Source organism: Mytilus trossulus, chromosome 7 (assembly GCF_036588685.1).
Source record: "Mytilus trossulus isolate FHL-02 chromosome 7, PNRI_Mtr1.1.1.hap1, whole genome shotgun sequence".
Lineage (NCBI taxonomy): Eukaryota > Metazoa > Mollusca > Bivalvia > Mytilida > Mytilidae > Mytilus > Mytilus trossulus.
In genome coordinates this window covers 43289054-43300777 of record NC_086379.1, presented here as the reverse complement: position 1 = coordinate 43300777, position 11724 = coordinate 43289054, and the positions used below count along the sequence as shown (strand labels likewise).

General features: G+C 30.4%; 1 protein-coding gene across 1 annotated transcript in view; it reads left to right on the top strand.

Moving 5' to 3' along the window:
• Positions 1-1200: 1200 nt before the first annotated feature.
• The window catches only part of LOC134725114 (uncharacterized), a 38060-nt gene continuing 27536 nt past the window's right edge, over positions 1201-11724 (top strand). Inside the window, exons 1-2 of the mRNA XM_063588664.1 lie at positions 1201-1296; positions 4411-4729. Coding sequence (XP_063444734.1) covers positions 4430-4729 — 300 coding nt within the window. The 5' untranslated portion in view covers positions 1201-1296; positions 4411-4429. The remainder of the gene's footprint in view (positions 1297-4410; positions 4730-11724) is intronic.

The window sequence follows — 11724 nt, the reverse complement described above, 5'->3', positions numbered from 1 at the left end:
TTTCGCCGTGATTTTCAATTGTCCTTTCATAATATCTGTTTTTACTTTTTGGATTTTCGGAGGTTGTGCCAGACATATATACTGTGTTCGCCACAAACCACTAAAATCAGAATGAGATGCATTTACGAAGTTATTTTTATTTTGTGGTGATCCCGGCCATGCATGTAATACGGTATACATAATTCGGCACTTCGATTATCAAAGAAATTGATTATAAAAACGGCAAATACAATATAACATTTTTTTGTACTTTTACTGCTAAAAACATTTTTTTTAATTTTTCAGACACCTTCCTTTGAAGTATGCAATATTTATAGTTGATTATAGTAAACATGTTGATTCTTTTTCTAAGTTACTTAGTATAGAAAGTCCCTGGTTACTTAAACTGACTGTTTATTATACTTTGAATGTTAAGAAGTAATGGTCTCTTCTGATACTGAAACAAGTTGAAGACAACCCATGCTTTGCAAATTTTAGGGGGGGGCGCACGCCGGCCCGTGACGCCCCCGCCTTAATCCGCCCCTGTGGACTAAGGGGTGACGTCGGATCGAATGTTCCCTATTTCGCTTGAAATTGATCTTTGGATTATAGCTGTAAAATACGAGAGCTCAGCCTTATGTTTCATCCATGCACGAACAGTTTTAGCGCACTGACCGACGATGTACGGTCTGCGCTACTGTAACTGAATTTTGATACATATTGAAATAGTTTCTCAGCCTCCGGCAAATCAGCCAACTTATTTATATCTATGTTCAAAACTATAAAATTGAATCTTATATGAAACAGCCACATGATCATGTGGCAAAGGACAGCTTGGGATATGCCCACCGTTTTTAAGCCCCCCTTTTTGTGTTTACTTTAAAGTGATTTAAAAAAATCTTTATAATTTATTTCCCCCCTTATTTTGTGAGTTCACTTATTTTAATACTTTCTCACACTAATGTAGTTTACTAACAGATTAGTAAAGCCCCTCCCCCTTTTTTTCTCATTTCATATGCCCTCTTCTGAATCTCTCCCTTACTGAGGTGGCTTCTTGAACATCCTTTCTTCTCAAGTGAGTTGCAAATAAGGAGGCCATATATTTGTCTATTTTATTATTAATAGAAAATTAAAAAAATGTACATACATTGCTATTTATATCCATAAAATGAAATGTATGTGCTTGATCACGTTTACCAGTCAGTCAAGTGCGAAATGGATTGATAATCACGTGACTGTCTGTGTAATTTGCATATTGTTGGGTGAGAGTTCGCATCTGACGAAAGAACGATGTTTGGGGATTGATTTGCAGAAAAGGTGAGAATTTACCCCAATTAGACATAATGCATACTTTTCAAGATACATCATATATTCTTAAAATGTTGATTTCCAGACTAAATAGTCCTGGTTTTGCTGATATTTACGTCCGCAATATGGTGATTCAGCCTTGTCTCGGGGAAATCCTTTGATCTTGTTATCACACACTATCGTTTATGACCCCACGTTGCGGACTAATCATCGTTAATTAGTGTCGCACAGGTGACCTATAAACCACAATAAATAAAACGAGTTTTCAATAGGCGTGAAATTTGCAAGACCACCACTACTAAAAATAGATTTACACATTATTCACAATGGATTACTTTCATAGTAAATCGAATACCGTAAATATCATTAAAAACAAGAACACTACCTTGATCTGTGTATTCTCTGATTATACACACTGTTTCAATTACACAGATATATAAAAGAAAACAATCAATACAGTAGCAGTATACACTAAAAGGGTTTCCATAGCTTTGGGATAGGACACAATTTTTGTGTTATTTATTTGTTTTAGTAAAAAAAAGGGGGAGGGTATAGTAGGTAAGGGTTTGTGAAAAAATATATAGGCCTGAATATATAATGTTTTTAAGCAGTCTCTAAAAGCACAAAGGAGCACTAAGGACCCCAAAGAGGTTTGTTAGGAGCACAAAGGACCTGAAATGGTTTATAAAATGGTTTAAAAGGGATTTCTGACGACAAAAAATGTTGATTTTTATAATATATTTGAGTAAAATTTGTATTAAAGTTGAAGATTTACGAAACCGTGTCTGTAATCGGTACTGATATGCCTAAGATTACGGCCCTTTTTTATAAGTTTTAATTTTTACTAAGTTATACATTCATCATGTGTTCATGTATTTAAAAATATTGAGAAAACACTAAAATATAAATACAGACTGGACATTAAAATGAAAAAAATAAAGCAAACAATGTTTATCAAGATTTCAACTAGACAATTAATAAGTAATGTTTAATGAGGACTTGATTGCATTTGGGATGAACAAACCGTTATAAATTCTTTACAGTTAGTTATATAAAAGACAATATGTTTTTAATTAATATATTAAAAACAAACAAAAAAATTGCTTCAGACATATGCACAATAATTTGAAAGTTTTCTAAATATAGATTTTGGCAATCAAAGACATCGTCTATTGAAGTTTAAAAAAACCGGAGAAATATAAACCATTTACTCAAAATTTTATAAAAGAACAAAAAATCAGAGAGATCTTCATTGAAACATTCAAAGCGATATATATATGAATTCTACATTCTTTAATCTTAATACAGCTACGTTCAAATCTATCTATCAGGTATATTTTCTTTCAAGTTTGTTAAAAAAAATTTTGCTATCAGAGCATTTTATTTCTCATTATTTATTTTATTCTCATCAGCATTGCTATAGAAATTGAAAACTTTTTCTTATTTTATATAAATTATCTATATATATAATTCAGCAGTTAAAAAATTTCGGTGCATACTTTGTTTTGTGTAGAATAAATTTTCTGAAAAACGGATTGAAAAATTCAAACCAATTTCCTACCTTAAATCCTAAACTGTTCCCTTAGTGTCTTAGAAAAGTTTTCGTGAAATCATTCAAGAATCGCAATGTAAGAAAATTTTGGTACATACTTTGTATTTGTGCAGAATTAAGTTTGATTAAAAAGAAGTGTCTATTGAAATTTATGAAATACTATATATTCAAACTAACTTCCTACTTTTGGAATTATTGCCATACTGTTCCCTTTGTGCCTTTAGAAACGATTTCGTCATGGTAATATATGTACATATATCCATACATTAGGAAACAAGCTGATGACAAACATGTATGAGACAAAAATAACCAGCAAAACATCAGTATCCTTACATGATTTTTGTAGTTTTGGTAAAGTCTCTTATCTTAAAAAAACATTACAACAACAAAAATATTGAGAATAGAAATTGACTGTTTCTTTCATTTCCAATATATTAAAACTATTTAAAAATTCACATACATAAACATAGCCCGGATATAAAGTTTGTTCTGAACCAATAACGGTGATAACACCAAATCGTACATTATAAAAATCGCAATTTTTATTGAAATTATTTGATTTTTTTTACATTTTTCTTCATAAATAATAATATTTATATGCTTTAAAGGGAATTTTAGGTCCTGTGTGTGCTTAACAAACTTCTTTGGGGTCCTAAGTGCTCCTTTGTGCTCCGTTGTGCACAAATAGGTCCTTTGCAGTGTTTTTACTTTTTTTTTTTTAGAGAAACTGTGAATGAAATTGAGGCTTTGTGAATATGCAACCACTTAATATAGTATACATTTCAGGGGTGGATCCAGCCGTTTAAAAAAGGGCGTGTTCCCAACCCAGGACAAAAAGGGGGGGGTTCCAACTATATGTCCCCATTCAAATACATTGATTGTCCAAAAGGGGTTCCAACCCTTGGAACCCTCCCCCTGGATCCCCCGCTGCATTTGATTAAAAATGCAGTTGTCAAAGTTCATAACTGTTATTATTTAGAGTAGATTTTAATTAAGATGCTCCTTTTAATGATGGAGTTAAATGTCTATTTTTCAGAAGATGGGAGGAGTTTAGTGATGGGAATTCCATGGTCTGTTGTTTTATCCAACATCCTACTAACCCTCTTATATTTTATATAGATTTATAAAGATATTTAGTACTGTGGGTTCCTTATTATTGGTTGGATACCAATTTTCATGGCTTTCTTGTGTTCAGATAAATTTCGGTTTCAAATTCAAATGTTCAACAAATTACAAATTTTCTATAGGCTTTGAACACAGAAATCGGCAAATCCAAAAAAAAGTCAAATATCCAAAAAAATGCCCATGAAAATAAATGAATCCACAGTAATCTTGTTTCAATACTAGTACATGTATTTGGTAATGAAAATCATAATTACTATGTCTAATATATTTATTTGACAGTTAGTTTCAAATGAAACCCTCTGTGGTGTTTACATTTAGTTTCAAATGAAACCCTCTGTGGTGTTTAGTTTCAAATGAAACCCTCTGTGGTGTTTACATTTAGTGAAGATTTTCACATAATGTTTAAATGACTTTTGATGATTTTAATTGCTTCTTTTTATTTTTAGTGTCAGAAGGCCATGAGTAATGAATAGTTTCAATTTTGGACCAGAATGGTCAGGGAAAGAAAGTCAGTCCGAACAAACCAATTCATCAAATCTCCCATTATCACAGAAATCAGACGCTGTCAAATCAAAACTGCGTCAATTGGCCGAATTCAGAAGCCGTAGTAAAGAATTCGGTAGCAATGACTCTCTTCATTTGACTCCATTAAATCGCTCATTATCAGATCCATGGCTTGTGAAAGGGGACTTTAAGGAAATGGATAGTGGATTAGATCTCTCAAAAGGCGTCAGTGGAAGTACCAGCAATTTGACTAAGGAAAAGGTAATTCTACTATTAGGTTTCTACGATTTTCAATCAGGTGGTTCCTATCTTGGTAAAGCTGCAATTCTTATAATAAAATTGAAAATGGAAATGGGGAAATGTGTCAAAGAGACAACAACCTGACCAAAGAGCAGAAAACAGCAAAAAAGCCACCAATTGGTCTTCAATGCAGCGAAAAAATCCTGCATCGGGAGGCGTGCTTCAGCTAATGCAATCAGAGGACAGAATTTTGTTTATTCCTCTTTCAATATTAAAGTTTTTACTATTTATAACCTTTTTATGACAATTGTTTGTGGAGCCGTTTTAAATGTTCTATATTTCTCAATCTTTCATTCAAAGTTTATTTATGTGTATATAAATATACAACATCTATGATTTTGATCTCTGCTGAAAAGATAACCAGTCCCGTATATATATATTTTACCTAAAAGTTGGAAAATAATAAAAGATATTCAAGTGAAAAATAATGACCCAAAAGATACACAATTCTTGTAATATAGGAAGCTATGGAAATAAGTTCTGCAATTAAAGGGGGAAAATGAAATAGAGAGGAAAGTGAATCATTTATATCTTGCAAGGAATCCTTTTGAAATTTATGAATGAAAATTTGACATGATTGTTTGCTGATGCTGAGTTGTCCAAATTTAACACTTTAGGCTATTGCTGACAATTGTAAAAGAAAAACTGTGATTGCACTGATATGATTACGCCTGGTTTTACCAAACCAAATATGAAGACTGTCATATAACATGTATGATGTAGTTGGGGCCACAGTGGCAGAGTGGTTTAAGTAGTTACTACTGTAATCACTAGTTAGCCGGTCAGCACTCAGCTTGTGAGTTTGAACCCTGTTTGTGTGGGTTTGCTTGACTCCAATCTTAATTGACTAGTATTGTCAACCAATGGTTGGTTGGTTTCTCCGGGCACTCTGACTTCCTCCAATTATAAAAACTTGCTACCACAATATAGCCCAAAAGTGGTGGTTAAACAAAAAGTGGCATTAAAACAAAAACAAAAATCAAAATTCAAATGTATGTATTGAATATAAATGTACAGAAAGATATTTCAGAGTGAATCACTAAAGATCACTAAAGTCACCAGTATTCAATAGGATCATTCAACACCAAATTCACCAATGCATAGTGTATTTACCTGAAATGACTTGGTGCAGTGTATTTAAAACTTAAATATCAATCATTACACATCCAATGGATTTAGGTTAAATATGTCATTCACAGTCAGGGAAAACACAATCTTGTGCAAAAATAAATTTTGCATTGAGATTTTAACTCAATTTTACTTTTGAAAAGTTCCATCAAATGAAGTTTTATAATATATATATATATATAAGTAAAATAATTAAATAAAATGAATGATTTTCATTCAATAATGATTTGGAATCTTATGTATATATATAAAAAAGAACCAGCTTTATTACATGCATGTAACATGAACTCTCTAACGGTCTAACCTTCTATCTTGAAAAGAATGCTCTCATTTTAACCTATTCTGGGGTTCAAATATATATACATGATCATGACTCTGTACCCATGGAGACACTTTGAAGTACATATACATTTCGTGTACTATAAATTGAATAAAATTTAAATGAAAGCAATATATTTACGTATTTCCAATTATACTTCACTTTTTAAAAATATTTATGTAATCTAAATGGTACTCCAAACACTTTGGTCAAAGACAGGAATTTGTACACTTAAAATGTAAGTATGGTCCTTTAGGACGGTTTCTTTGGTGAGCTTGTCAATTGTAACATCCAATGATTAATACATAACGAATTCAAGATTGGTGTTTTGAACTGTAAATATTTTCTTCAGGTTAAATACATAAATCAAATCATTTAAAAAATCATAAAAGAAGGAGTGCTATGAACTTAATGCTGCGTTTGACCTGATCTGCACTGTGACAGAAGGTGATTATAAGATAATTAATACCTGTGTAAACACTCCACCACAATTATCAATCTTATAGAAGATTTACGGTACTGTGTTGTGATGTGCTTTCCCAATCTATATATAGCGACGTCAGGTGTCAGAGGTGTCTAAAAACCGATGAATATGTAGCAAATTATTATTAGATAGATTTTATTTTTGTTTTTTAACGCTTTTATTACTTTAAAAAATGTAAACGTGTAAAATGTCGTGAGTTTACATTGATTTGTAGTATTTTACGACAACGATAAGAATTTTTTTGCGATTGTTTAATTCCGTTATTATTTTTTATATATATGCTACTTAATTCATTAATCAGAATGATTTTATATGAATAACAAAAAACAAAAAAAATATAATTATTCATGATAAAGCGCTGATAAAGTTATTTAAAAACTTATTGTTTGATAGCGAAGATACACATATACATAAAATTGGCCTTTCATTTTAATTCTAAATATAGGACAGCGTTAAACATATATCAGTAAGGCCAATAGAATTGTAATTTCAATGTTTTTGTTTACATTATTTGACGATATTGATTTGATATAATATGTATTTTTAAAACATCTTTCTATATGTAATTATTCACTAAGTAGTTTCTTTATACCTTGTTATTGACGAAGATATTTCTTATCGAATAAGAATGTATATTAAATTTATCAATGTGAAAAGGAAGGCTTAATATATTTCAAAGACAACCATTTTTTATAAAATAAAAATTTATGGAAGAGATAAAAATAGTACTAGTAAGCAATATTTAATATTGCATTAAATTTTTAATTTTGAAATATATATCTAAAGAAAAAGATGACATTTTGTAAATGAAAGGTGTTGAGAATATACATTGATTTGCAATATTTTACAATAAAGATTAAACAATTTTTTGATTGTTATTTAATGATATAATTCCAGTATTATTATTACATGTATCATATACATAGCTGGTTATCAGACTGATTTCATATTTGTAAATATAGAATATCACAAACTTAAGACTATTCATGATTACGTACTAAAAAGCTCTTTTGAAAAGTATTGTTTGATGTATAGCGAAGATATACCTATATACATAGTATTGGCCTTTCATTCCAATTCTAAATATTTAGGACAGGGTTGAGCGTATCAGTAAGGTCAATGGAATGGTAGTTTCAATGTTTTTGTTTACGTTATATGACCATATTGAATTGATGAGCATTTCTCTGCTAAGTAAGTTCATAATGATTGCTTGAGAAATTCTTATTGAATAAAAATGTATACAATACTTTTTGAATGGAAAAGTTAGGCCTAATATATGCTGGAGACAACCATTTTTTAAATTGCGAAAATTTGTGAGTAGTATACGTAGTGGCCTTTCATTCCAATTCTAAATGTAAAGAACAGGGTTAAACGTACATGTATCAGTTAGGTCATTGGAATTGGAATTTCAATGTTTTTGTTTACATTATTTGACCGTATTGATTTGGTATGCATTTCTTCATTTAAGTAAGTTCATTACAATCAACCAAGAAATTTTATTGAATGATAAATGAATACAATGATTTAAAAAAGTAAGGCTTTATAAAAACGAAAATTTAAGGCTTAATATCGGTCGGAGACAACAATTTTTCTACCATAATAATTTACGAAAGAGATAAAAATAGTTCTAAAATTGTAAGCTACATGTATAACATTAAATGTATTTTTGATGTTGTGATATATATATCTAAAGAAAAAGATGACATTTTGTATCTATAAATAGACCAACTTTATTGTTAATAATGTGTTGTCTTGACGGCTCATTTGTTTTAAAGATGCTTTTAAGGTTCTCTCTGATTCATTAACATTTTTATGAATGAAATATCTTACTACAACTGTATATAAGACGTTGTTTAGAGGGATTCTTGAAACAATAATATTTTATTTTATTTGGAAATAAAAAGACAGCTTGCATTGATTGCACGCAAAATGTTGAATGTGGTAATGTATAGCATTTGTTATAGTAATGTAATCTTTGATTATAGAATTTTCTGAAGATCCAATAATTTTCCGAAAATCATTTTTATCAACATGAAAAAAGGTCAGTTTATTGCAGTAAACTTTATTTTCAATAGTTAATCAAATTTTTTCTTCCAATTTTTTTTTTTTATTCAATTTTTTTTTACCCTTATCTATCATATGGTTCCAATACATGTGTGGCATTTAAATATTCTGCTGTGAGCATGCCATACAGATAAATCCAGAAAAGCGATTCAGATTCTTGAAATACGTTTGGTATGCACTAAAACAGGTGTTATTCGGCCATTTGAACCCCCTGAAAAGTAAACCGGGCCAAAATAGGATATTTACATTCATACAGACGAGATATAAACAAGAAGAAGGAAATGGATATTGCATACTTACTGCTGGTATGCAAGTTGCACGAATTGGACCAAGGATTGTTAATGTTCGGGAAATAGTTGGTTCTACTCAGGGTACGTACATGTACATATAAAAGAGTTATTGCACAACTTACAATTAACTTGCAATATAATTTACTGCTGTGACACTATTCCTCAATATTAATACAGTAATTCAGGATAGATTTTGAAGATTAAATGTATTCTAATAGCCCTATTGAATTTTTGAATTCAAAATTCTTTTCAAATCCTCAATGCAATACTAAAACTGTTGTTTTTGTAGGGCCATATGCAAACTGACCAAACTGCATGTATAATAAACAAGAAAATTTAGAAAATAATGTCACATTTTCCACAAAACATGTCATAAAATCTTTTGTTATCGAAAATGAAAGTTGTACATTGTAACTGTGTATTAAAAGAAAAACATTTGAAAATTTACTGACATATTATTGTTTTAAAGAAACTGATAATGTACAATTCACATATCTACTGTACAACGACCAACAATTCTTAAAGGCTACGTAAAATCAGAATATATTTTTTGAAATGCGTTTATTACTTAGTTACTTAGGAAGACAACTTACTTTATACATTACGTCATCAACTTACTTTTATACGCAGGAATAATTACGTCATATTAAATGTTGATTGTCGAAAACTGTAAAATGAAATTGAATTTCTTGCCAATAAACCAAAACCATTCCATTCATATTGTACGGTGATCACATGATCAAATCGAACTCTGTATTTATGTAAATAAATGTCACGTGAGTAAACAATTACTAGAAGGGAATTTCCTGACTGATTTTAAATCTATTATTAGCTTTCTTGCTAAACGTTTAAAGTTTAACTTACTGAAAATTGGAAAACTTAATTAAATAGGATCCTAAATTAAAAAACATCAGTAAAAAATTCAAATTTCAGCGTGAAATTTTAAAAGTTTGGGCGTACATTTAATTTTGATTATTGATATGTCTATGACACTGCTGCCAAAGACATTGAGGGAAACCCTTGTATGTCTGTCGGTTCTTCTGTATTGTTTCTCTTCTTTAAATTTAGTTTGCCTCAATCAAATGTTATGAAATTGATACCTTATGCTTATTACTATAAAACCAAGATCAAGATCGAATTTGGTTAGCATCAATTTAACAGTTCTCTAGTTATGTCCCTTTATATCATTATACACAAACAGGGGTATCATCATGTCCTATGGGCAATTGACACTCGCTCAATTAATTTGTTTTCTGCATAACAGAAATGAGAGCATATATACCGTACTTTTAAAAATTAAAAAACCTTATAGTTGATAGTTACATTTATTGCTATTTTTTTGCATTTTTCTCTTGATCTTTTTTTGTGATAATTTTCATATTATGCTTCTCGCTTGAGATGGATAAATTATCACTAGAAACTAAGGAGACCATGGGCATTGCTAACGAAATTGACATGAAATTGACAACGTCGTCATAGGTAAAATAGTGATAAACAGATTATCATTGGTCATCTCAACTTGGTTGCTTTTCTCACTTTCGCTGTACCAGCTCAAGCAAGAAAATCAATCTCGTTGAGATTACCAACGATAATCTATAAGTACATCATTTGAAAATAAACATGTGACTGATCTTTTGCTGTACATAAACATTTAGGAATAAACTGAAATAATAAAAAAAATACTGACATCATGTGAATCTTATTGGATAGTTGTGTCATTGGCCATCTCCTTATTGGTATAAAAAAAACATGGTGTGAACTCACACCAAATCATTTACCAAATAGAGAGTTGTGTGTACTGTTGGTCTTGGTGACATTTATCAACACATACTGTAATCCAACTTATTTTCACAAGCAATTAATTTCTTTTCATGATTTTCGCGTTTATAGATATAACGCGATTATAAATACTCACAAATATTTTAGACTGGTATCTTTCCTTATTAAACTACATCAAGTTAACAAGAAATTTACAAAATTAAATAGCAGCAAAGTGGACTTGAACAGATAAAACGTGAAAATAAGTTGGTTTACAGTAGTTTAGGGCCTTGATGGCTAATGGTTTAAGTATTTTTCTGCAGTGATCTCTGGCCTGTGGAGTCTCAGGCTGTGAATTTGAACCCTGGTCGTGGCCAGATCTGATTGTCAGGTTTTGTGCCAAATTATGATTTAACCAAATTAGCTTAAAGTGGTGTTCTACACCAAAAATATAAAACAAACAACCATGGCTTTGCTCATTGTTGAAGGCAGTACGGTGACCTATAGTTGTTAATGTCTGTGTCATTTTGGTCTTTTGTGGATAGTTGTCTCATTGGCAATCATACCACATCTTTTTTTTATATTGAGTTTCTTTAAAAAGTTATTTTTATAAGGACGTTAAATTTATTGCATGTATGTTTATGTTTTTTCATGGTGTACCAGCCATATACACATATCACGTTACTTATAGATGGGTATCATTATGGTTGAGGGTTATCCACTTAGGATTAAATAATCATAGCTGTTGACTTCTATGATATAGGTGACCTAGAAAATTATTGATATTTAAAAATGACACGTTTATATTTGGGATGTTTTTATCAATTACTTAAGCAGGATATATGTTGCAAACTATACAAGCAGTTATATTCTTGAGGGTTTAATCTTAAAGATGTTATTTTAAAAAAAATGT